At 42.3% G+C, this 27,564-nt stretch overlaps 2 protein-coding genes across 2 annotated transcripts in view; one reads left to right on the top strand and one right to left on the bottom strand.

Annotated features, from left to right (window-relative positions):
• Positions 1 to 1,388: 1,388 nt before the first annotated feature.
• SFRP4 (secreted frizzled related protein 4) lies at positions 1,389 to 11,792 on the bottom strand. The gene is made up of 6 exons (XM_040070406.2): positions 11,150 to 11,792; positions 10,912 to 10,992; positions 10,761 to 10,826; positions 8,053 to 8,251; positions 5,317 to 5,380; positions 1,389 to 2,535 (listed from the first exon to the last, which is right to left on the bottom strand). The coding sequence occupies exons 1-6, from the start codon at positions 11,739 to 11,741 to the stop codon at positions 2,347 to 2,349; spliced, it is 1,191 nt and encodes a 396-aa protein (XP_039926340.1). The 5' UTR covers positions 11,742 to 11,792; the 3' UTR covers positions 1,389 to 2,346.
• A 1,545-nt stretch (positions 11,793 to 13,337) lies between these two features.
• EPDR1 (ependymin related 1) overlaps positions 13,338 to 27,564 on the top strand; it is a 29,377-nt gene continuing 15,150 nt past the window's right edge. The window contains exon 1 of the mRNA XM_040075868.2: positions 13,338 to 13,577. Coding sequence (XP_039931802.1) covers positions 13,339 to 13,577 — 239 coding nt within the window. The 5' untranslated portion in view covers position 13,338. The remainder of the gene's footprint in view (positions 13,578 to 27,564) is intronic.

Here is a 27,564-nt window from a genome sequence, read left to right as displayed (position 1 = left end):
AAAAGTTTCATTTAACAAACACCATATTTGACTATGTTCACAATAAAATTTCTTTAAGTGAAATATCATTACTTCAGTATTTGTTATTTCAAAATCACATTGATGTGACTGTTGCTCATTCTTTAATGGCTAACCAAATATTCATTTATTGGGGTATTTTAAATTGGGATCAATAGGCAATCAAAGCTTAAGAATTCCTGCTACAGAGTACATAAAAGTATTTTAGAAGTTTTCCAATCATACTGATCTTTTAGATCATGCTTACTTAAGTCAGCATTTTCAAACTCACCTCAATTAATCACCTGCAAGTGAAATTCTGCCGCCTTTGATTTCCATTTCAGTTTTTCCATTTCACCAAACATGATTATGGTTTCACCTACAGGCTGTATTTAAGCACCTAAGTCTGTAGTCTGTCTCTTTAGGCATGTCAAACACACATAATTCCTACTCAATAGATGCTATACATGCTCAGCACTCCTGGCACCTGGAATGAATTTTAGATCTAATTCTGCAAGTGTTCCATGTTAACAAAGTACTGCACCTGCCCAGAATTACCAGTAGGGTAACTGATGACCTCAACTGATGACCTTAATATATTTTAACCAGCTTAACAACAACAATTTAGGTTGTTTTTCCCCCCATGAACTATTCTGTATGCTATTAGACCATTTTCTTGGAACACTTCTGTCCATTTGTTTTAAACATTGTAACTTGCCATCTATGTCTCAAATTTACTTGAGAAAATTAACAAGTATGTAACTGCTGCTACCAAAATCATTCCAGCATAATCTGTTGTGAATGTCACACATGCAAATTTCACTGGAATTCTTGTCATAGCAAAGATCAACATACTGACATGAGCAATTGTTACTCCTTGTGATAATCTACACAGAACGCCTATTTTCTTTTCTGATGTAGAACTCCTCTATTCTAAAAATCCTCATTTTACCAGTATTGACCAGTCTAGTCCTTAGTCTTCCTGCAGGAAATCTTGAAGATCTTTCAGGCATCTATCATGAGCTCATTTGATCTTAATGTTGGTGATCCTTTTGTGCATTATATGAAATTGAAATCAGAATGTTTTATCTATGCTGCTTCATCCAAGTACACCTTGGAAGGAACTGCATAAATACCATCATGGAGTTATGTCGATCAGATTTGTATCACCTTCGCTGTTCTACTACCTCACACAGAAAATGTTAAGTCACTAAACTTAGCGCATAAATAAAAGCATCTGCTTTCCCATGACCCTTTCCATGGTAAATGTTGCTTTCTGGTAAGAAAAACTGCAGATAGCCAGTTGCTTTGAGAAGCTCATTAATCGGGACAAAGCTGATTATTTATTTATTTATTTTATTTATTTGATCTCAGAGAAAGGTTAGAAATATGGTATCAAATGATAAAAAGTTATCCAAATTATTACTGAGTCACTTGAAGCCCTATCTTCTCCTTAATACTGTACAGTAGCTGTCAGTTATCTTTAGAATAAAGCTTCTATTCCAGTTTTCATAGCATAGCTATATTACAGCAAATGTGTTAAAACTTTTAAGAATTCTACAGATCTGTTCACTTTAATCTGTCCATTCAAAAAATATGGATTTTTCAATTATATGTTTAAATATATTTGAAATTAGAACAACAGAAGCCAGCCTGAAGTACAATAAAAAATGTCTGCTTTGAATGCATTTTTACTACACAAACCCACATGATCAAATACTATCACTGTTAGCATATTTTCGGCACTCACATAAAAATAATCACATAATGCATACCCAGATGCTTAATGGTAAACTATGCTTTTGAACACTCTGAACAAGGGCTGTGATTCCACACAGCAGATAGGTTCAGCTCCAACAGCTGCAGTCATTGCTGCCTGAGATAATCTGCCAGATATTACCATCCTTCTTCTGTTCCTCAGCTGCAGAGTCTAGTGAGCTCCCAAGGAATTCACAGACTAACTCACAGACTACTACTACACCAGCTGAGGAGAAATGCCATGCAGCTCTCCAACGTCTGGCACGAAAGCAGACCAGGCAACTGGTACAAGGGGTCAAAACCTCTGGCAGCCAAGGCTAGTTCTATCTAGATGGGAAATCAGAGCCCAAAGATAAAGCTCAGTCAGCTGGAATATGCCTACCTCATATTAGTGCAAACCTATGCTCTATGGCTTGCAGTGACTTGAAAGGATAAACAAACCTTGTAACAGTAAAGTGCAGCAAAAAGGTCTATATAGAAATTGACATGATTTTTTAAGTTGAGGAGTTCCAGATTCATAAAATACGCTGACCAAGCCAGATTGTGACCCTTGTCGGGCAGGGAAAGTCCATCCTTTAGGGAATTTCACACTCATACTTTTTTGGGGTTAATTTCTTTCTGGCCATTTCTTATTTTAATGGCCTTATTGGGGCCACTGATCAGTGGGTTGGTGTTCCTGGTTTGTGGTTTCAGGGCTCCACTCTGACCACTGCGTCCTGAATTCTGGTTCTTACTGCGCGCAGTTCGCCGCTTTTGTTCTTGCAGTCTCTGTTCCCACCTCTGTAGAAATGCAGGAGACAAAGAGGATGTGTTAGGGAAGGACATAATCATAAATCTTAATCAAAGCTAAAATTCAGGGTAGGCCCTGAATCACTGATGCTAGTGCTGTCTGTTGCCTATTCTTTTCAGCCCTCTGATTGTTTGCATTTTTGTAGTGGAGTTTCTCAAGGATTGTAACATAAACAAAGTGATTGTTTTCGCATTCCTCTCTGGAGGAGGGACAATTGATGGACTTCTAGTTTGACCAGTGGGGTTGGTGAGGAGGCAGCCTCATTTTCCAATCCCTGGTCACTGTCCAGAATCTATATAAATCGAGGTCGAGAAATAAACTGCCCCTTTTGTTCCTTTTGCTCTGACAACTTGACTGCGTGAGTGTCGTTCTTTTCGTGTTCATCTAGCGACAGCTGCCTTTAACAAAAGTTTTATGCTCTATATTGCAAGGCCATTGATGTCAGCATGTTATGGCTAATTGCAGGGAGAACCTTCCACATGTTCTAGGTTAGAGGGAATTTCCACAACACCAGTGAATAGAAATTAAAATTGCCCATCTCGTGTGCATGCTGTGAGTGCCTTTTCAGAAACAGAGGGGCCACCAAAAAGTCAGGACCAGCACACTGGAACTCATTTTCAAGGTCCTTCTTTGCTGTCTTGCTGAATGCGCTACTTGACTTTTCCTCAGAAAAGTCTACAGGAATCAAACTATTCTTTCACAATATATATTTAAGCACACAGCTACAAGGGGAGCTGGTATTTACTTTCTGCTTCTGCTTTTCCCTGGGGTGGAGAAGACTGGGCATGAACCAGCTTATGTTATACACAGACAATTGTGATGATCAAAGTGAAATCGCAGTGTTGAGAGTTGCAATGGCATGGTTTGAATAATGCATCCGCAGCTTTATTCAGCAGCATCCCCAACAAATTTTGAAAAGCAACGAGTCTACCAAAGATAACAGCTGTGAGATTTTCAAACCCAATAGTGCAGTCATTACAAAATAGGTTTTTATTGTATGTTTAAAAACAAAAAAACAGCAACAGAGACTGCAGATTTTTGCCTCTAGGAGCAGAAATACCTATTTTAAGGAAAACAAGGTAGGCAGTAGAACCCGGAAAGGGTCTCACCTCTCCCCTCTATTATCTTTCCCTTCTGGCAAAAAATTATCTTTCCCTAAAGGCAATGGATTTACCCAGCGACCAGAGCAAAAGAAATGCTCTCTAGCTTCACTATTCAGTATCTCAGCACTGACTTTGTTGCAGCTCAGACTCTCGTCCTGGCTAGAGAAAAGACCAGCCATGTTGTGGTTATGTTAACAACTGTCTTCTGTGGTTGACAGACAGCTCAAAACATCCATTTTAAGTGGTAACTCAAGACAAGATTTGGATACAAGTCTTCAGAGATGAATGATGGGCATTAAAATGAAGCCACTGTGATACCTAGTTCCATACTGGCTTTGTGTGGTCAGAGTAATTTTATGCATCTTTGTAAAACCAAAACGATCAGCAGACATTTAGTTGTGTCCCACTCAAACATGCTTAAATGAGGACTTCATTTCTCAAACTACTAATATGAGAGGAAATGACGTGCTTTGAAGGGTATTTTGTTTGGCAGTCATGCATCTATTTGACAATCTGAAAACTAATGCCCTAACTTGATTCAAGACACAATGAGAAATGACAAAACAGTGTGAGGAGGTGTCTAAAACACACTGTGCGCCAGTAACAGGCCATTAAGTTGACAGCTAAAGGATTTCAGGAATCCAAGTCATATGTCAATATTCTTCTAAATCCCACATGGCATCCTCTGCAACTGCCGTGTATTTATTTTTTAAAGATTTAAAGCATGTTTTCTTTTCCACACATAGGTTTCACATGAGTAAGTGAAGAGGGTATGAGAGAAGCATTGACTGCAACTTCCTGCATGAAGTTGGTCTGTAATCTAAAAGCTTCTGCTTATGAATTCCTATCTCGCTTTTCCTCCTTTCTATCAACTGCCAATCAACTCGTATTTAAAACAAACATACACGTCCTTAAACATACGTACGTCCTTAATGCACTGAAAACCTTTCTGAATTCAGAGAATAAATTTCTTCCATCTCTAAAAGTGGGAGGAAGAATCAGACCTTCTCTCAATTCATCCTTTCTTTCCATTATAAAGGGGAGTTTTCAAGTAGAAAGTGATATCAAGGGCTATCCTGAAGCCCCAAGAAGCAGGGGCATCTGCTGTGCCTGCCACCCACGTCTCTATACTAAAGACCTTTCCTTCCAGTGTCTCCTTAATCCAGAGAGACAATGCCCAGTTCTTTGGATGAGTCTTAGTAGGGAGCACATGGCGAGAAGTGTGTGTCTCCAGCCTGCAATCTTTAATGCAGCAAAAAACGTTAATCCAGAGCAGAGGATTTTAACTTCCTTTCTTATCTAATGTGGGCTGCATACTCATCTGCATATCACCTTCACTTTTACATAATCGCCTCTTGCGGTAGCAGGAATATGAAAGAAATTTCTAGATATTATTGTAAGAAACCAGAGTTCACACAAAGATCATCCCATGGGGTAAAATTAAATAGAAGTAAGATTTCAGAGTCCCTAAAATATAGGATTAAAGTATTCAAACTTTCACTTGTACTTGGGTAACTATGAGGGCTGAAAATGTTCAAGTGAAAATAATGATACCCAAAGGAGTTACAGATATCTGAAAGTCATCAAAGTTAATCAATACTGAAGTAAAACAAAGGTGTTAAACTTTTTATCATGAACACCAGCATTCTTTTGTTTGGTTGCATTTACCTTAAATCTTCTGTTTAGTTGGTCCTTCCATTTTTCAACTAGACAACCATCAAGAAGCATCAACCTGAAAATTAAGAAATACACACAAGTTATAGACATTTCTGATTTTAATTCCTGAGATGCTTTTCAATATGATTTAACACAGATTGGAGGTCAAAGGCCCCCACAGGTACTGGTACTGGGAGGTTTTATACATGGGATGATGGGATACCATATGTTTCTCTGTGTTTGTGTGAAGAGTAGATTAAATTTATGCATTTTACTTCTGACTTTGAAAAAGAAGCTGCTTCACAAGCACCAGGTAATACAACTTAGCTGAAAAACAGTAATATAATTATATGACCACTTACAATTGTATGCATTTCTACCTATAAATAGATGAGGACAGCAGTATGTGTTTCCTTCATCTAACTGCTTAATGAGTGCTTTAGGGTGAATTTGGAAGACATATGGTTAGTGATACTTGCCATACTTGCCTACCAGTGAAATCTGGCTAGCTCCTGCATGAAACATTGAGTCCAGGTGTTATGAAATGAACAAAACAAATATCTGACTATTATATGCCTTAAACACCTCCTAAAGCAGCTTATTCTAAAGCAGTCTGATGCCACACCTTCTACAGCCCAACCTAGAGACAACTTTTTGTGGTTTTTCGTTTGGTTGGTTGAGATACCAGGTCTTAACATGCCCTAACATAAATTTCACTGAAAATTTGGGGGTTTTTACTTAGACACTAGTGTTGGATGGAAACATCAAGACATCGTTATAAATGCACACATCACACAGCACTGTTCTGGCTGGTGCAGGTTAAACACTGTAGCAGAGCCTGACCTTCAGTTTCCATGAATAGTGTTGCTTCTCTTAGCATCTCAAACACCGTACAAAATTCTGCCTCCTGTAGTCATTAGCCACTGTGCACCCAGTTCGACCAAACATAAAAGGCCTAACATGAGAGTAAACCCTGAACAATCAGGACCAATATGTTGTAAATTTTCTTTTCTTTCTGAAAAGAAATTAGAGGACTAACGTACAGGACTGACACCAAGGTCACACTGGCATGAATGAAACCACAAGATGGGGTACTTCTGGTACAGCTTTGGTTCAGGTCAAATTATCCAGTGAGGCTCTAACCCTAACAAGAGACAATAGGTATTTTGCCACTGACTGCAGAGGAGGTACAGCTTCCACCCATTCTGCCTCTGTCATTTTAAAAAACTGCTGTAACTCAAAACCTTCTGTTTGCCTGCCACTGAGTTCAACAGGAAGCACATATAATAGTTTATGTTTCTTTTTCAAATCCATTTTAGTACACTATATGAAATTAAAAACCTCAATGACCTTTAAAAACCATCACAGGATATTTAGTGAATCGCATGTTTTTCCATAATAATGGAGATGCCGATTATGATCTCGGACTTATGAAATCTCCCTTTCCTAACAGCCTTCAGAGGATCTCTTGACCCAGAGCTCCTCCATCACCGTTCTGCTCATAGTCCTTCTACGTGAATCAGAGCTTGTATCCCTAAAATGACTAACACACATAGAGGGCTCTACACTAATATTTGTGAAATACTTCCAGACCTGGAGGGCCAAAGAGCTGGGGAGTAATAAAATACTGTGTCTTCTAGCTCACCAAAAAGCACGTTAAAGCAATAAGATATCAGATGGCAAATTTTAGAAAGACCTATAAAATGCTCCCAAAATATCAACATAAAACTCATCAAAAATATGAACATGGCCCATCATGTCCCACATGTGGATGTTCTGTGGTCCTTACAAGTGTACATGACCAATTAACAGCAACATCACAGTACACAAAACCAACCTGCACATTTTACCAAAGCCCTGCCTCCAAACCACAACACACAGGCCTACACAGAACCTGAACCAGCACAACCTGTTCAGCTGGCATCTACTGGTACACTTGGGGGGCTAATGCAGATGGGATGTCCTCTTCTGCCTCAAGGAACCAGGGCGGTGATTCACCACTCCTTCCCCTCCAGACCAGCATGCTGGATTTCCTTCCATGCCTGGGGCTAGGCTGACTGCCAGATGAAAGGTCTGGTAAAGTTAGTTTTGTTTTGTTTTTTCTTTTAATCATACAGCAGGATTGGCAAGCTACTCTGACAGTATTTACTTTTCATCTGCCATCCAGGAGCTGGAGCTCCAATGGCTGCAGCTTTGCCTGGTCCCAGTACAGCTGTGGCACTGGTACAAAGTATGGACATGCCAGTGGAGAAGGCCTGGCTCTGACCCCAGCAGCTCTGCTGACAGAAGATGTGTATCATCTCCTGCCCACTCAATGGGTGAGACAGAACGATGCCTTCCATGTGGTCCTGCCAACACAGATCATCATCTACAGCCATAGTTGGGCTTGTTGCACACAAAGCAGCTCATCCCTGTGGAAAGTGATCCTGGACAAACACTCCCAACCTGGAGGTGATTGAACTGCTGCATGATGCCTTATCAATATGCTGTCAGCACCTAATGCCACCAGATTTTCTGCTCTTTGTGTGAGCCAAATTTTGTAAACACCACATCATGGCACAGAGCTAAGGCTGATGAAGTGGATAAAGTCAGCTGTAAAGGTAATAGAAACATGTACATGCATGTATGAGTTACCCTAAGAAAACCTATCAGCAAAATAAGCCTGTGATGAGGAAGAGAGCTTTGCTGGTCTTCCTTCCTATCACAGCCAGCTCTAACACTTTTCTGCACCACATCGTCACGGCTCACCTTGAGCGCCACTCATAGCACATGATAAGAACATCCTGCTTTGGTTGAAGAGGCGGGCACTGACAGGAGGAATTTGTAAGAAGAGGCACTTGGGACAGAGGAATTGGCGTTGAAGACTTGAGTATGTCTTTGACTTCAACCACAGTTGTTATCTCATTGCAGTTCCCTCTTTCTATGCTTTTTACTTTAGCATGAATGACTGCAAACAGAAAAATAAAGGAGTGAGAACAAAAAACAGTCTTAGAAATTTAAACACATCTCAAAATTAAATAAAATATATTGAATTGGAAGCTGTTCTGCCTGTGTGGGCATAAACAGTGGCTTAGAATAACAGAGGCCTGATCTCGATTTGGTTTTCAGTAGGACTGTTGACAACTGTGAAATTAAACATGTGCTTAAATCTTTGCCAGATCAGGCCAAACAATCTTGCCTAGAATCACACACACAAACAGCTCCTTCAGCTCAGACTTGAACAACCCTAATTCTAACCCATTCTCCAGCCACATCTGGCTATTTCTGATTAAGGAATAATTTACCTCACAGTCAGTCATCATGAATTCAGTCTTTTCAATAATAAAATCACTTCCTGTAGATTGTAAGCAGGAAATATAGTCTTTTCTTAAATATAAGAAACAAGGGAAGGCTAGAAACAATTTAGGCTAGGATTGCCATGATTTACTTGAGCTATACTTTTTTTCATCTTTTGCCTTTAGATTCTGTACCTATATTAAGATCTTTATACCAATGAGACACTGAAACAGGTTCTTCTGACTCTGAATATACAATCATTTGGGGTTTTCTACCTTTCATTGAGGAAAACTGCACGTCTGCACAGATGCAAGAAGACAAAATGCTGTAGACTGCTCTGAAATGATCCCTGGCTAACTTTGTACCTACAAACCCTGGCATTACCTACCACTCCAGCATTTCATCCTTTCTCACATCTTGTGAGAAATACCAGATCTAATAAATTAAGTATCATTTTTACATAAAGGATTTTGTCTCTAGGAAATATCAAAATAGAAAGTGTGGTTCTACTGTCGAAACATTCTTCAGTGAAAGAAACGTGAGAAGTGTTATAGGCCACAAGGTGATCAGGCAGCCCCTGCTAGCCACTGGGTCAAAAGTCTTCAGGTGGACCTCATAACATTTGGAATAAACTTGACACATAGAAAACAGGAGAGCAGCACTTTTAATGTGGTCTGGGGTTTATGTGCTACCTTTATCAGGATACGTATAACAGATACAAAATGTGAGGAATTTCAGTTTGGAGACTCACAATCCATTTTCAAGACTGATTGGTTCTGATAGCTAAAAGTACAATTTGGGTGTATGTCTTATTTTAAAGGTTTTCAGAAGAAATGGATTGATTTTCAACTCACTAAATCTCATCCCTCAATTCATTTTCCATATAAACAGGTCTATTTATCTCAGAGGGTGACAAATAAAAATTTGCATCTCAAAACCGTGATTTAACAAATTCAATAGAATTAAAATCTGAACCCCAACATACAGGTTTTACTCAAAGAACACTCACACTGAAATCACTGGAATCAGAATTTACACAGCTAACACCTGACTTTCATTTTGGAACAGTCATTTGATATCACTACTTTTTCATATGTTTCAGGCAACTCTAGAAGCTCATTGTTCCACCTAAACACATCTCTATGTTGTGCTGATGCAGATCAAGGAATTATATAAAAAGAATATGTTGCGTAAATGCACCAAAATGCTGTAATGAACAAAAAAATTGTGCAGTCACCTAAGCTAGAGGTTCAGCTTGATTATTCCCAGCAAACATGCTAACAAAGAAGCAAATAGCTACGAACTTACTTTCAAGTGATATCAAATAAGTAGGCATTGAATTATGTTATAAACCTACTGCAGAAGAACTGGAAAAAAACCTGCCATCTGAGAAAATGCCTACAAAGTGCAAAATGAAGTAATACTGCATATTAAATTCATAGTTAATAGGGGCTTTGTATTGACACTAGGTTTAATCTGGCATTTATCTAATCTTAATTAAAGTTCTTCCTGACTCACACCATCAGAAAACTGACAGAGGGGGAAGACAAGAGGGAAGAGGGGTGAATACTTATTTTTAATGCCAATATGTCATGCAGCATAAAATAAAACTATCTCCTTGGCTGGACAGTGCAAATCGTCACTGAATTCAGTTAATCTCCGACAATTCAGCACCAGACAGAACTTTGGCTAGTAAATAAAAGCATATATAAATTTCTAAAAGCTTTTTTACTTTGCTGCAGCTGGTTCACATTAACAAGTTTTATTTGCCTAGCAAATCCATTTATTCTACCTGCTGGATGAAAACAGAAGCTGGCCAAGTCATCATGCTCACATCGGACGTAATTGGCTTTACTAGAGTGACCTTTGCAGCAGCAACTACCCTTTCTGCAGAGCAGAAGGGTGCACATTACTGACTCTTTACTGCTATTGCCAGAAACACACCATCATCTGTGCAATTACTACTACTGCCTGCACACGGTGTGTGCTACAGTTGGATTTTGGAAGAGGACAGCTAGGTATCCCCAGGCAAACATACACTCAGAAAGGCTGTGTTGGAGCAGTCCTCTCATGCCAGACTTGCTGAATGGGGTCTGGTGTGAGTTCAGCATCCACACAGAGCTGCCTAACTTGCAGGGACAGAAGGAGGGTGAAGTGAAGCATTTCCCCCATGCACTTACTGTAGCTGTAGTTCTTGGCCAAGTAGGTTGACAGCGTAGGCTTTGTCTTTTTGCACCTGCACCGCTCTTCAAAGGAAGAGAAGGGAAAAAGGTTGAGGGGTGTCAAAGGGACCCTGTCTCCGGGGAGGTGGAGGTGGGGGGTCAGGCTCACCCTGGCTGCGGCTCCTGCAGTCAGGCTCCAGGGGTCTGTCCGGGACCATAAAGCCCTGTGTGAAGTCCGTCCACTTCACATCTGCAAACAGAGGTGCGTCAGGGAATGAAAACTGTCGGCAGAGGCTCCAGACCTGGAGCGCGAGGGTCCCGCAGCCCCCCCCCGTCCCACCCTGGGTCGTCCCGCAGAGATGGAGGGAGTCGTCCCTCCCACCTCTCGCTGCCCCCAGGGTTCTCACCCTCCGGCACGTCGGTGACGATGGCCTCTGGGGAGATGCAGACGCCGCGGTCGTAGACGGGGAGGTCGTCGCAAGCCAGGCTCTCGGGCCAGCTGTGGTTGTAGCGGCGCATGATGGGCTCGCAGCCGTCGCGGGCGCGCTGGCAGACGGAGCGGCACGGCTTGATGGGGTCGTAGAGGAACTCCAGGGTGCAGATGGGAGCGTACATGGCGCAGAGGAAGAAGGGCAGGACCGGGCTGCAGCCGGTGGCCACCAGCTCCTCGTACTGTTCGATAGCGAGGACGGCGTTTTCCTGGGTGCTGTGGTGGAGGTGGTTGGGCATGCGGGTGATATTCCAGGGCATGGAGCGGCACATGGGGATGCGCACCGCCTCGCACGGCGCGCCCTGCGCCCGCGGGCTCACCCGCAGCCACAGGGACACCGCTACCAAGGCCCGCAGCATCCTCTTCCTCCTCCTTGTCCTCCTTGTCCGCCGCCGCCCGGCGGGTCCCGGCGGCCGAAGGGCGCGGAGCGGCGCTGCCTCCCGGAGCCCTGCTGCAGTCAAGTCGCGGGAGCCGCCGCGCCGACAGCCATGGACATCGCGGGACAGCATTTATACCAGTGGCACGAGTGACGTGGGGCCGATCGCGCTCCCTTGGCAGCCCCGCTCCTCCGGGGGGTGGGGGGTGTGCGTGTATGTGTGCGTTTTGCTGTGCAGGCACGGTGACATCACCTCACCCCCTTTAATCCCCCGGCGACATCACTGCGTCTCTCGGCCGCCGCTCCAGCTCCGTTTCAATTTTCATCTGTGTCATAAATTCCTTCAGGTGGAAGGGGGGCGGGGGGGGGGGGAGGAAGCCCAAACCACACGGTTCTGCCTCGGGGCTCTGCAGTCCGACGCGGGGAGAGGGAAGGCGACGGTAGGAACTGCGGCTTCTTCCCGTGGAACTGAACTTTATACGCCGCCTTTTCTCAAGGGAGAGGAAACTTTTTGCGAGCTTGAGGGAGCTCCGGCGGCTGTTCCCGACGCCTCCAGGGGATTGCAGAATTCCCTCCATGAGCTCGGCAAAGACGGGGAAAGGCGTGAAGCGGCCGGGCAGACAGACGGGTGGTGGCTCGTGGTCCGGTTTGCTCGGAAGGGGGGAAGCAGCGGCGGCCGAACCGAGACGGGAGCGGGCGGCGGGGCCGGGGCACCGCGGGGCCGCGGTGTGGGGCTGCTGTGCGGGCAGTCAGCCGGCCGCCCCTCTCCCCCCGCCTCTGTCCTCCACCAATCGCATCTGCACACGAGTGGAAGAAGGTGTTTCAGACTTTTCCCAAGCTGGTCTTTATCTTCCTTTCCTCGGTGCCCTAGGGCCACGCGCCCCTGGTGCAGCGGAGTGCCAACGCGGGGGCAAAGGGCTCCCTCACAGCCCACCTCTGTGCCTCCTTGCACGGAAAGACTTCCGGGCCTGTCCTTCGTGGGAAATGCTGCTCCCCAGTCTCTGAGGGAGCCGCCGAGATGAACTCAGTGCCAGGTTATCTGAGTGACCTGGGCGAGCCCCAGCGTGGCTCAGAGGTACTTGCCCGGCCGGGTACCCTGGCACCCCCTGCAGGTGCAGCAGAGCTGCAGAGACGGAGCGTCTGTGGGGCACGGGCCTCCCCTTCCCTTACTTGAGTGAGCAAAGCACATCCAGAGCAGGCAACAGCTGATACACGTAAGAGGGTAGTGTGAGATGAAGGAATGCGTATGGTGAAGGGATGCTTGGTGACATTGTCTGTCCGTGGGGAGGCACTGAAATGCCCCCCTCGAGGCATTTCAGCAATTAAATTTAAAGCAATTAAATTTAAAGCAACTAAATTTAAAGCAATTTGTCCCAGCAGGTCACTCCTGTTCGCCTGTCCCCTCCCCAGGCTCACGCAGAATGGTCAGGGCTTGGAGCTCGCAGCTGCCCCTCTGCGCAGCCCTGGCGGAGCAGCGGGCACGGCCAGGGCGCCCAGACCCTCGCGGCTGCGGCGAGGGAGTCGTGGGAGGACGAGGGTCCCTGTCGCCTGTCGCCGCGCCGCCTCCCTCGTGCTCCGCTGGCGTCCGGGCGCTGTGGCGGCGGCCGCCTCTCGCCGCCGAGGTGATGCGGGTTTGGAGGCGGGCCGCCCCCGCCCCCGGCACAGCCTGCCTCCGCCTGCGCGCCGTGCGGGCCGGCCGTGCGCCGAGGGAGCGCGGCGCGGAGCGGAGCATGGCGCGGCCGGCGGCCGGGCGGCGGCTGCGCCTGCTCCTGCTGCTGGGCGTTCTCCTGCTACGCGGCGAAGCGGCGGCGGGGGCCGAGCCGTGCCAGGCGCCACGGCAGTGGGAAGGGCGCATCGTGTTCTACGAGCACGGCTCGGGCCGCAACACGCGGGCCGCCGTCTCCTACGACGGCCCCAACCAGCGCCTCCGCATCCTGGAGGAAAGGAAGGCGCTCATCCCCTGCAAGAAGTAGGTGGCGGCGGGACCTGCGGCGGGGCCGAGCCGGGCGGGGCGGTGAGGGTCGGCACAGAGCCCGGAGGCGACTCCCGGGGCGTGTGGGGTGATGCGAAGCCGGGAAGGGGAGGGCGGGTGTCTCCCTCTGCGCCCGCGTTGCCGGCTCGGCTGCGTGAGACGAGGGAGCGCGGGGACGGTGGAGGGGAGGCACGGGCGTGCTGGGAACAGCTGGCGCTAGGAAACCTGTCACCAGCGTGGCTTGGATCCATCCTCCGTGTAGATGTATGTGTATATATATCGAGAGATTTATGATCAACAGTGTCAGCTTATTACCTTCAGAGATATTCCTCCCCTCCCAGCTCTTTTGCTTTTTAAATGGAATTGGAAGCTAATCCAAAAATGTGAAGTATAATGACATCACGAGGTATATGAAGAGGTTATACTCAAACATGTGAATAACGTTATGGAGTAAGGGAGGAGGTTCTATCTCAGTAATTTGCTAACAAATTTGCCGTACGAATTCTGTGGGCCTTCTTAGTCTTTGTCAGTGCTTGGTCCTAAGTCAGTACCAGGGTGTCAGGATGCATCCATTACGTGTAGTACAGTGTATTCATTGCCATTGCACAACCCCTCAGGAGCTTCCTGATCTTCATTTATACAGGATGTATCTGTGAAGCACAAAACTAATCCCAGAAAATCCCTTTGTCATTGTCTGTTTCTTGATTTGCTGAAAAACAAACGTAGAAAAAAGCTGACTAAAGAAGAGCCTCCTTTTTCTTCCTCAGCCTGCCAAGCTCAGGTTGGGTGGAAGAAGTGATTGGCATAGAGAGGCCTTCCTGAGTGAGACATTTCTGGCTGCTGAGTGTCAGTCACTTTCAGACAATATGTCAAAACATACCTGGCAGTGTGAGGATAGCAGGTCTGCCCGTACCTCCACCTCTCCTGACTACAAATTGTTAAAAGAATAGTGTGTCCATCCTGGGGATGTGTGAGACAAGGTAAAGACCAGCCTACAAATGCTGTATCATCCAAACTAATGGTTTCTCCTGTTAAAAGATCAATATTCCTTTTTTGCTGCTTTTGTTCCTGACAATCAATTTCATACCAACATCTCATAGTAATTGTTTTAGTCTTTCCAAAGCATATGCTCTTATGTGATCCTTTCTCTCCATATTCGCTGGCACTCGTAGAACTGTTTTGTGTGTTTAATTTATAGCTTAGCTTTCCCTCATTGTAAGCTTTTTTCATTACTTTTTTTTTGCATAGGAGCCATATGAAGAATATTAAAAACAACATACAACTTTTTGCTGGTGGTCTGCTGACATAGAGCGTGGAGTCTGACACTGGCCATGGGGTGCTCATGCTTCCTTTCTGCAATTCTTAGGTTGACTTTCATGTTTGACAAGCATAAAACTGGTACAAAGCCTGATGCAAGTATTTTCTAGCTTCTAAATTGCACTACACTCATTTCTCCAAGCTTATGTTTATTTTATTTGAAATCTTTATTTTAAGATTGAATGATTATTCTACATTTTAGACTCTGGGCCAGATTTTCTTTTTTGCCAAGAACTTTTTACATTTTTGATGAATACCTGCTCTGGATGCAATTTTCCTGTGGGTGATAGGGCTAGAAGGAGGCAGAGTGCAGACAGGTGCACTTGTTGGTTTTTCCTGTATTAGATTTTTGTTGTAGACAATTTCTGACCTCAGGGGTCTTTAATGTTTCCAGGTCCATGTTTTCTACCATCCAAAATTGGAGAGGGGTTTTGTTACATGTGCAGTAGTGTCTGCTCAGGGTATGGCCCAGCTTCCATTTAAGTCAACAGAAAGTTTGCCATTGGTTTCATTATGTGTTGGATCAGATCTAGAATTGTGATCACAACTTCATTTCACTGTGGACACCGTGAGTCGTAAACTGAAGCCTCCAGAAGTTAGAGGCAAAGACATTTATCCTGTCTTTTGAAAAATAACCTCTCCTCCACCCTGTGTTGACGTTGACAAGAAAGGGGTAATTATGCTGAGGCAGTGAGTACAAAATCAACAAGAAAAATAGTGCTGCCCTGGTCTCTACGGAGATTTCATCATAAATTCTCACATTTTGCTCCCATCAGATGTAACTTATGTACAGCAGTCAGGGTTGGCCAACAACCACATTTTTCTACAAAGCATTTTCTGAAGCTTGCTATTGTGGACCTTAATCAGACACAGCCCTGTTTGACTTTTTGGCTGAGGTTAATCAAGGACACAAATATTTGCCTGTGTGGAATGGCTTGCAGGCTCATAACCTCAAGAAAACATGAAACTTTCAGGTTTTATTGTAGATATATACTTCGACTTCATGTAATTTGCTATGTGGCATTTTCATACCTACATCAGCCCAGTAAAACATACCTATCTCAACTGCAGAAAAGTAGCCATAAGGTAGACACTCAATTGCCGCCTCTTTAACATCGCTTCTTTGCCCGTGAGTTGAGATCAGCTGAGATGCAGTGACCACAGTTGTAAAGGCTGCCCATTCCCTGTGGTCCAGCTGCACCGTGTCACCTGCCACCTGGGCACACACTTCACTTGCCAGATAACCAGCAGAACCGGTTGATTAGAGAAGTCACAGCTGTGGTTTCAACCAGCTTGTTGGGTGGGTGTTTGTCTAGGTCATACAGTTGGCTCCCACACTTGGGCTCAGAGGGTAAAAACTACCGATAGTGATCCTAGGCTGCGATTTTTAGAGGAAAACTTATTCCAGTTAGATTAATTTCTGGGCTTTCTTTTCCATTTCTTTTACAGACCCAGCCTTAGCTACACTCTGCTTCTTTTGTTTTCTCCAGCATGCCTTGCCCTGCTGCTTCTTTCCCTTCAGGATCAAATTTTTGGGGATAGACAAGGTGGGGCAGGGACAGTCTTTAAAGTTTTGTGTAGTGGTCAGCTGATACCGATAGCAGAAGAAGAGAAAAGAAAACAAACGTTGAGTATATTGTGCTGTTTCCCATTTGGATTTGGTCGTTCCAGGTATTGTGTGAAAGGGGAGCACTTGAAACAGCTCCCTAGAGGCCTTGAGGCAAAGCTGTGTTCATGCTGTTAAACACAGAACATGTTTTTGAATCCTTTATTGCCTACCATGAAGTTTGTTCCTTTTGTGCTCTCTGGATGTTAAACCTTCCTCACCCTTGTTCAACCATTTTTTGGCCTCTGTCTCAGGACACTTCACAACATAGGTAGCAGTCACTATCATGGTTTGCAGTTGGGGCAAGAGTTTCTTTTTAAGGTTACTTCACAGGGTGTGGATTTGAGTATGACATCTCTACAAATTGGTGAGAAATCCTGGCACAAAAAAAAAAAGTCAGTAAACAAAAAATCCTACTGACTGCATTGTGGCTAGAATTTCATGTCATCCATCACCTTTCATTTTCTCGGAGAAACAGTGCAAGGGGTGTGCTCTTTGGCACTGCTGAAGCCACTTAACAGGTGTTGGTGCTCAGTTATGAAGAAAGGCAAGCATGAAGTGAGGAGCAGAGCAGAAATGCTACAGGTGGTGTTTGAGACCTGGAGTATTACTTGCCGCATGCTGTGTTCACAGAGTTTCACGCTTACCTTCCATACTATTTTCCACAAAATGATTTTTAGGGAAGGCTGAATAACAGGTTGTACTATGAGAAATGTTATGGTGGGAAGAAAAAGAATTTCCATGTGGTCAAGAAAGTCAGTTGGAGGAAGAAAATGTTGTTTGTTTGGGTTTTTTTTCCTTCTATGCGTGTATTTTAACAGTAACCTCCTTGGCCTATTGTACAGAACTCACACATTGAGATGCCTGTGTATTTGAAACTGTTAGGGGTTGGTGTCTTGAAAACTGTAGCTGCACGGCAGAAAAACAATCAGGAGCTATCTTATCAATGTTAATTTAAAAACAGAGCTGCATGTTGTCAAATTCCTATAGTTCACTCACAGTTGCAAAAGGTAGGCTGAGTTAAGGAGAGGATGAACTCCTCACCTGGCAACACAAACTGCTGGTGTGATAGAGGAGTAACAAAGCTATGTTTAGAGAAATAAGTCTCTTATTCTGGCAGGCTCTTTGCCTGTGTGTGTGTCAATCTCTGTCCTTGACTGAAGAGAGGCAGCATAAGGTCAGGTGCAAATATAACAACATTCATCTAGAGAAGAGGTGATGACTTTTCAAAATAAACAGAGTGTGGGCACACGTGTCTGACTTATCTCAACTACTTTTGAGTTGTTTTAGGATGTGTGATTGTAAAGGAAAAAACAGCAGCGTCTGACCTATTAAAATCATATAATCCATCCGATCTGTGGTCATTGTGGTGACTCAATAGGCTAAGTATTGAGCTACCCTGAGCAACTGCAAATTTGTTTCCCAGACTTGGTTTTGGGAGTGGTTTCTGCAGTTTAATGTTTTGGAGAGTGAAAGACTGTCACGGGTAAAATTTTCAGAATTGGCCAAGTTGCCCAGGAACCCAAGTTCCATTTTTTAAGATTATGTAGAGTGTACAGACTTATGAGACCCTTAGTTTGCAGTGAAACAGAAATGAATTTTCAGCAGTTTCTTTAAATGTAACCTGAATTCTTGGGACCTAAAATTGTTCATAAGCTGCTGTGTATATAACTCACTTCTGAGAACAAGAACTGAGGGAAGGTACTTAGACCTCCTGCATTTACTTTCCTCCTATCGGTGTCAAGTTCTTTCAAGTGGCTGCTGCTGCTAATGACTGTGAGTTTGGAAAGGTGGCTTTGGAAAGCTGCTGTACTGGATGGACAATGACAGTCAGATGCCAGGCAATGGCCTGTAGCAAGGCTCAGTTGTTCTAGTGAGAGTTATGTGATGGGGTGTGGAGTGTTGGCTGTGCAAGCCTCATCTCCTGCATAAGCCCATTTACAAGTCAGTTTACTGAGTCCCTCAGTGATGTTCCCTGCCAGGGCAGCTGGTTCCTTGGAGAAGAGCGCTGTACAGGGAGGGAGCTGTGGTCTGTGATGGCCGCATGGAGGAGCATCTCGTCTCACTCCAACTGTTGAATCTGTTTCTGCCCACAGGCAGGAGCAATCATTCCCTTTTTCCAAGTTCTTGATCTTTTTGGAAGTCAGCCGGGCTATACAGTTCAGGAAGGCACTGGGGTTAATTGCTTTTGTTGTTACAGGTGGGCTGGTTGGGAAGAGATTAAAACACTGCTCGGAGGAGGCAGTTGAAATTCTTCAGCCCTTGAACTTCAGCAGTAACAAACAAGTAGACTCTGTTAGAGGAAGTTGGGAACTGTTAGCTTAGCAAAGCTTTTTCTGTCTTGTGTGCTATGCTTCCTTGAACAACAGCATCTTTGCTAGTTGTGTAAAAAAACAAACAAACAAACAAAAAACAGAAAAGAAACACCTGAGCATGAATAAAGCAAATCCATTGCTTTGAGATGGCTGTTCTGTTTAGGGTGATGTTCTTGAAACCATTGTTTATGCTAAGTGCTCTGAAGCCACTTCATACAGTACCAAAACACAGCACACATCCAAACTGAACAAAATAAACTGGCTCTTTAATTGAAAATAGCAGGATCCGCAAAAATGCTTTTCTAGCTTTAAAGCTAGAAAAAAAATGTAGATAAAGTATCCAGTGACCCCAAATTGGTTATTTGCTAGAGCTCTGGTTGATGTACTTAAAAACCACTGTCAGATGCTCACTGGGATCATTACTACCACATGAGATATAGATTGTTTACTGGATGTTGTTAAAAAACAGAGGTTCTCATTAAAAAGTTTTGTTTTCCTAAAAGATGTTAAATGATGGTCACTAACACAATGTTGTACTTGATACTAGTGGATATTGGCTTAAGCCTTTTATTCATCTGAACCCTTTAAATTTAGGAAATGACTTATTTTTTCCATCTTATCATCTCTTCCTTGTCTGTTTGAACTTTTTGAAAGAAGGCGTTTTTGCATTGAAACTTAAGGCTCATTTTATACTGTTGGACATTATGGCAAAAACTTAAGGCAAAACCAGGACCACACTGAAAATATAATATGCCTATATCTCTATTACTTGGACCAGTGTTTTCAAATGATAAATTTTATTCATGGTTTTTTCTTCCTTTTTTGGGTTTGAGGGTTTTTTGGTAGAGATTTAAAGTGGACATGAATAGAAAGAGATTCAGTGTTCTGTGGTCGCAGACAGCTGATGGTGACATGACTGCACAGCTAAGCAAACACAATGAAAGAGGTCTTTATATTCATGATCTTAATTTGGGCTCTATTCAGCTTGAGGCCTGACGCAATTCAGATGTCACAACTGACAACATCACACCTATTCTCACAGGACCAAATGCCATTCATCTGCAAAAGTATCTCCTCTGAAGGTTAAACCAGAATTTCCTAATATAGGGCTTCTGTGGAGTAAAAAAAATGTTTTCTTTTCCAGATAGAGACCTGATTTGTATTGCATATCAACAGGCTTATACATTTATTAGTTGTTTAGCATGGGACAGGTTTTCAACTGGATGACAATTTCCCAGACAAGTGAAGTCAGTGAAATGGTACCTTATTATGCCTTTTTGGGTATGCCAAGTCATTAATTGATTCAGAATTGAAAGGTATGGTTCAGGTATCCTTCTATCCTCTCCATTTTGCTATAAACTAGCTGGTGGCTAACCTTGACGCAGCTTAATAAGTAATACTGAGCTATTCCGACTTGAGGCCATCCAGCTGTGAGTCTGTGTAGCTGCAGGAGCGACAATCCAACTCCTGAACCTCATCTTGATCAGCTTCATCCCTGTCTTCAGATGACTTTGATTTTGGCCTTACCTGTAGATTTGCAAGGAACCGCATGCTCAGCAACTTGATGAGTTGTCTATCATGAGGTAATTTTTTGCCCGTTGCTCTTTACTCAAAGGGGAAATTATTTTCTCCTCCAGAATATTTTCAATGCACAATATAGTGTCTGATGTGCTGGGGAGGGGATGATGTCTGGGTAAAACAGGGCCACTTTGTGCAATATTTTGGCTCTTCTAGAATAAGGAGCATTATGCCCAGCATGGCATTGCATAATTTGAAGGTACCAGTGGCCAGTGAAACTTCTCCTCACCTCTGCCAAGCATCCCTGTTTCTTTCAGTTGTTTTTGTTTACTGCCTTACTTTCATGGCGCCAGGGGAGATGTATGTATGTTGACTAGAGATCTTAGATTCCACAGGGAAATTTTGTGTTGTCCCGAGGCTCCAGAGGATCCTTCTTTGCCTGTACCATGGTCACTCTGCCCTACCTGAGAGTCATGAGCCAAGGACAGGATTTTCTGCCAAGAATTTGTTCCCATGTGTGAATGCACAGATGGTTCAACATGTGAGGCAGTCTTTGTTTTAAGTAGTGTATTAATTTCTGGAGTTGGTACAGCTTATACTTTCATACCCAGGAGTGAACTGGGGGTTTCCAACAGCAGCCTAAATGTCCTTGTCCAAAACCTAATTTATAACAGGTGGTAGTAAGAAAGAAGGAATCATTTGTTTTCATGTGAACTCAGGCTCTTTTTTTCCTATTTCATTAATAAAGATCCCTGGGTAACATTTATTTGAGGATCAGTTTAATCATTGTTTTGAGGGTTATGTGCAGATATTTGGCTTTGTATCCCACTTGATTATTAAAGATGCTTCCCATGTATCACAAAAAATCAAAAAGGTAAGTTAACTTCTGCAATTCTTGATTTTGCTGTGAGAATTTTATTAGCAACATTCCTACAGTCAATATGGTTATCCCCATAATTTAACAATGACCATATTTGTGCTTTTACAGATTCTTATGTGTTTTCATGATTTTAAAAATTTCTGGCATCAGAACATTAATTTGGCAGGCATTTTCTTCTTGTACAGTGCTCACACTGTAGTTACTACAATTTTTCAGTCTTTGGCTACTAAGAGTTCATATGTCTGCGGAGCTACTTAGCTATTCATTCCATGAAAGCTTATTTTATCCCTTTTATTCCTTATGAAACTTACCCTTCCATTCTGGCATCATCCAGACTATGTTTTGTGGGCTAAATCCAGCCCAGAGGAAACTTCCATCCAGCCTCTGCCTTTCCCCACTGAATAGCTCCTTGTTGGTTTAATGGTTGTCTGAAATTTGGTTCCCTCTGCGTTGCTGCCCTTCTGTCCATGTAGGAGGAACAGAAGAAACTGGATGCATAGGTTGGAAATTACCTCAGTCAACCAGCCCTGTGGCTGAGGGTCAGTGGTATACACTGCCATATTGAAGGAGTGATTGAAAATCCATGGTGGTATGTGTGCTGATGCCACCGCAAGTGTATAACCTGTTTCTTTTGCATATGAAAGTGAGTGATCTCCAGACATTGTTAATTTCTTGTCTGACAAAAATAGCCTATAAGACTCTGGCAGCGAAGAAGATTTAGATTATCAGATACCATTGAGAGATACCAAATTATGTTGATTCTGGAGCTCTGTCTGCACACACACACACACACACACACACACACAGACACATATATATATATATAATTTTTTTTTTTTTTTTGGTAACTAAATGAACATATTTCAGAGCTTAATAGAACTACATGTAGGACTGCATAACCGTCTGATTCAACTCAAGTGTCCCCGAAGAATGATCTAATAGCTACAGGTATAAGAGCACATAAGATTTATGGAGCTTGAAAAGAGTAGCAAAAATCTCAATTGCCGAGATTCTAATGGAATAACTTCTTTTGAGTATTAGAAGACTGAAACTTTTCTTTGCTCTAGCTTAACTTTTCTTTGCTCTAGCTCCTGCCTAAATTATAAACAAAAGCAATCTCTTCATTGCACTTCAAATTATTTTTTAATGTGAAGCATCTAAGAAGTGGCTTATCCTTAAGTTCATTAAACTCATTTGCCCTTCTCAAATGGAAAGTGATACTGTCTACTTACTAGTTATCTTATTTTCTATATGTATTATTTTTCCTGAGGGCAGTTCATAATGGAATGCAATAATGTGATAGATAGCAAACAATGCAGAAGACCAATATTACCACATGTATTGCAACATCTCTTATTAAGGTTACTTGCTTCTTTACTTAGTTTAAAAAACAACATTGTAATAATACCCTGCATATTTACCTTTTGGTCAGCTGAATAGTTCACAAGTAAATCATTCCAAAAACAGCTTCACTGACCCTTAATGATTGACTTCTAGTGCAGTAATGTGCTCTTCAGAATCCTTTATAGCTGTTGCCAAATATTATTTCATACTTGAGAGTGTATGTTCAAAACCCACGGTCAGCTGCTTTAGCAGGAATAGTTTTGTGAATGTCTGTTACTAATTTTTCAGGCTGGCTGTTTGGAACAAACCATTTTCTAATGTATGTTTTCTTTAGGCTTTAATGGAGTAAGATGAAAAGGCCCCCAAAACACCTCTACATAATGTATTCCTTCTTATCAGCAAGATAAAGATAAAAACCTCTGTCTTCGTTCTACTCTGTTCTTATTCAGAGCTTGGGACCAACTGCAGTTAAAACAAAACAAAACAAAACAAAAAAACGTGGTGTGAGCTAGCAAGGAGGATAAACCACTAAGACTTTCCGGTGAGGTTTTGGTCTCTGATGTTACCCATCCCTTACTCTGTCAGTTCTGGTACTTTCACACTTACCATGCCTTAATTTGCTGTCCTTCTGTCAGTTCTTTGTGAGAATTCATGGTTGCTACTTCATCTGAAAATCAGATGGCTCAGTAGATCATAGGACTTCCAAAAATGTGTCATGCTTTGCCATTTATTTTGGTGGAACCCTACACAAGAAAGCTGGTATGAGACCCGTATAGCTGCTAAACAGCTGGAAATTTCTCCCTAAGTAGGCTGTCTGCATAGAAACCTACTGTTTGTATGGATACCTGCTGTTTCAGAAATTATAGGTTCTGAGGGGGACCCCAGAGTTTTCCAGGCACAGTTTTATTCATGGCAGTGCTAAAGGTTTTTAAACACTATTATGGAGCCCAGAGTCCATGCAGTGAACACAATAAAGAAAGATTTCATTTTTCTTTCTTTCAGTATCTCCTAATACTATTTGCAGCTGTAGTTCTATCATATTCAGATACTTTTCTTGCCAGGAAACTTATGATTCTGCCATACTTTTAGGCAGCCAGCACTGGAAAGCTTACTCATGCTGTGCAGTTATGGTAATTCTCAGAGGATGCTTATTTGTTGAGCAGAATTCTGTACAGATTGAGGAATTCTTACTAGAATTAGTTCCCAAATTAATGTACCACTATTTAATTAGATCAAGATTTGTTAACTTACATCTTCTGTACAAGAAATTAATTTCTTACCTGTGACAGTACCTACGACTTTGAGCAACCTGGTCTAGTGAAAGATGTCCTTGCACATGGCAGGGGGCTGGAACGAGATGATCTTGAAGGTCCCCTCAAACCCAAAGCAATTCTGTGATTCTGTGATTATTTGAAAACTTCCTTGTATCAAGTACCGGTGCCCAAAACCACACAGGGTTTGCAAAGCCAGACTGTTTTGTTACCCTGTCTCTTCCAGAAAACAGGAAGGCACAGATTTGGATAATGTGCTTGAGGCACAAATTTGGATCATGTGCTTGATAAAATGTGAAGGTGAGGTGTTTCCTGTACATTTTTCTATAGATTAAAAAAAAGGAAATAGAGAGAGTAGAAGGAGATAAGGGTATGAGAGTACAGACACCCTGTTGCATTAAGTTTATTCCCTTGCTATTGAAGGGGGAAAATATATGAGACCGCGTAATTGCTTCAACACAGCAGAAGATAATAAATTGCTATTTTTTTAACTTCTGCTTTGCCTATGTCTAAACCAAATATAAGCATGAAGATACTAATTCTCAATTCATTTACGTGTATTCTTTGTTTATTGACATACTTACATACAGTTTTTGTTAGTTTCGCTGAGTGTAAGAGTAGGTGACTTCACAGGATATGTACCTCATAGCCAGGTTCTTGTAAATTCCTAAATTCCTGAAGTAAATAATCTAGTCCTCTGGAGAAGAAAACATTTGGTCACTAGAGATGTCCATGGTACCCAGTCTGTCACATAAGTTGTGCTGGCATAGTCAAGCCAAGTCAAAGTGATGTACAGTCAGATAACATTTGAGGCACAACCTCAAAAATGTAGGTACCACAGCTACTTAGCTGGAGCCTCATAGAGGGATCTATGGTGGGTCAAGTGGGACCTCCTATCTTGTGTTTTGGAAGTTTAACACGTCTGAAATACAGTTTGCTTCTTTGAATTTCCTTCCTTTTGAAAGAATGGGAAAAATCATGCTTGCAAGCCTGATTTCATGCCCTTAAATATGTGAATGCAAGAATCTATGTAAAACTCCATAGATTATTTTTGTGGATTATTTTTGTCTTTTTTTAATGTCCCTTAAATATTATGAAAAGTAAAATAACATCTCATCATTACAATCTGTGTATGATATTTACTAGGCTCTTAGTACAGTGTATGAAGAAGCATCAAGTATGAGGGATGCAGTCAGCCCAAATCATTAACCCAAGCTGTCTGTAGTGAAGCAGCACATGTAGAAATTAAGTTTTGTGAGACCTGATCATAGCAGCCTCCAGGTGCAAAGCCCTTGAGATACACCTGCAGTGCAGAGCACTGAGGCAGGCAGTAACAATATGAGGCTTGGTTGGTGCAGAAGGCTTTTTCCGTCCCCTCTACCCATGGTTGCTTCAGTAGCACCTCGCTCCCTCAGAAACCACTTTCCTATTCCCTGGATGAGTTCAACTGCATGGTTAATACAGTGCAGAGAATGTGGGAGATCAAGTACCCCAAGCAATACAGCAGACCAGAAAACAAATGGATAAATGAAAATGCTCCAAGGATTTCCCATAAGCACATTAATTTTTCTGAGTTTCCATACTGTCAGAGTTGTAGGATTTTTGACCAGTTAGCTGTAGCAAGAGACTACATTAAAAAATCTTCCCAAAGGAGAGTTTTTATGACAGAAAGATGTTTAGTATAATTTAGGTGTTTGCAGTTAAGTATATAAGGATGTTAATTACTTTGCCTAAAAACAAGGCCCAGAACACTATAAGGGAGAAGAAAAAGAAATATCAAAAAGCATAGAATATGCAAAAATTAGCTAAAACTTGTGGAAAAAAATTTTTGTGTAGTTGAGAGTCTATAAAATGTTATGTTTACCTTTCAGCATCTCCTTATGTTGCCCATTTGAGGTAAGTTGATAGCGATGTTAGATTTTAAACTTTTTTCAGCTTATTTTTTTCTTCTAAATGGAACACCTGATGTAGCATCCGTAAAAATCAGTGAAACTTTTCTGGCTGAAAAGTTCAGTTTCACAAGTCTTTTGGTCAGGTTAATGTATAATTTTGGAAAAGGGGTTACAGAGCCATATTTTTCTGTAATTACATAGCTGATGGATGGAAATTGAAAACAGCAGCAGTTACATGAGGATCTGCTCTTATGATGTGGAAAGAAGAATTGTCTCTTGACAATTGCAAATATGAGAGGTGAGAGAGAAAATCTGATGGGCAGAAAGATATTTCTGCTCATATGCTTCTTTGGGGAGAGAATTCAGGAGTTTCTTATGCAGTCTTTGAATATAAAAATAATGTCTAGTAAAATTGGGCACCTCGATTTTGTAATGATTACACTGACACACTGAATTTTAGAAAATACTGAATGCTTTCCCACCGAAAATCTGTCCTTTTTAAGTACCTTCATGTTGAACACCCGAAATAGGAAGCTGTTAAAAATCACTTGTCAGTTTAGAAAATTTTCCCCATTAAATATATAAAATAATGTAATTAGAATAGCAAAAAAACCTGTAATATGCAAACATGAGACTATGTAATTTTGAAGTAATTATAAAGTAATTTTCTCTTTTTTAAACAAATTATATTAATTTCTGTTATGATTATAGGAACAGTAAAGGAAAACACTTCTGGCATGCACAAAAGTTCTAAGTTCATATGATTAGGCAAAGCTCAAACAAAACTATGGTTTCCTGTGACTGTATGTAGGACACTGGGCACCATACCAGGAAAACACCCCAAAATTAGGTAAGCATACCAGTTTGCTAAAGACTTGAGTTTGTGTCAGATGCTAAATGGTAAAGCTATTTTTGTCATGTTTTAAGCAGCATGGGTAGTCTAAACATGTTCAATAGGTCTAGTGACCTTTTCCTGAGTAATGGAAAACTTTCAGCTGTGCCAATGTAGTATATTTATACCAATATTATTTACAGGTCTTACCCTCTTTGCTGCTGCTTCTTAGAACTGTCCTTGAATGAAAAATAAGCGTGTCAGGGGTTTAATACAATTGAAATAGCTATAAACATTCTTAAAAATAGAAATGTCTGCTTAACCATGCTTCCTTTAGCTGATTGCAGTGTCTTCAGCAGCTGTTGTTTCTGTGATGGACTAACAGATAACCTGTGAAAGAGTTCTGTATCAAACACACTGATGCGTGCCCCATAACTTGAAGATAAATTTTTTGAAATGAATTTTCGTGTACTAATTATTTACGTATTTCCAGCCCAGGTGATTTTTAAGGACATGTCAGTTTCTTCTGCTGCATCATGGTTATTGCTTACAGAGGATTCCTACAAGCAGTACACATGTGGTGACTGCTGAAAGCCACTCCCCACCCCCCAAAGGTGGAAAAGTTGTTGTCATAACAAAACGCACAATAATTCAGTAGAAGATCAAAGAAAAACAGTTCAGTGAAGAGCAAGTTTAACAGATAGTTCAACCTTTTAATTATTCCCTGTGAATGCTGAACATGTTTCATTTGACTCCTATCTCACCAGTACTGATTTTAGACAGTATTTGTCTTTAATTCATTCAGACACTGAAAACAGTGAGATGGTGTAATTTGAGTTAATTGTGGAGGTAGACAGAGCTGAAGGTGGTCAGTGTGCAGGAGATGGCACTATCTCTCAAATTCCCATATGAAACAAGATGGAGCCCTCTGCTGAGACTCCTCAGAGAGTGCCGCTATTGCATCTGGGATGTCTCAGGAAGTCATCCCCAAAGGTTGTTCAGCATCATT

This window comes from Hirundo rustica, chromosome 1 (genome assembly GCF_015227805.2).
Source record: "Hirundo rustica isolate bHirRus1 chromosome 1, bHirRus1.pri.v3, whole genome shotgun sequence".
NCBI lineage: Eukaryota > Metazoa > Chordata > Aves > Passeriformes > Hirundinidae > Hirundo > Hirundo rustica.
The sequence above is the reverse complement of the archived record's forward strand: the minus strand, read 5'-3'. Positions and strand labels throughout refer to the sequence as shown.

Bases quoted from the DNA above. Each gene is read 5' to 3' on its own strand.
- SFRP4 (XM_040070406.2), bottom strand. From the start codon at position 11,741: ATGCTGTCCCGCGATGTCCATGGCTGTCGGCGCGGCGGCTCCCGCGAC. The intron at 10,993-11,149 runs GTGAGAACCCTG...CTCTGTTTGCAG, and splicing joins CGTCACCGACGTGCCGGAGG to ATGTGAAGTGGACGGACTTC. The intron at 10,827-10,911 runs GTGAGCCTGACC...CTTCCTTTGAAG, and splicing joins CTGCAGGAGCCGCAGCCAGG to AGCGGTGCAGGTGCAAAAAG.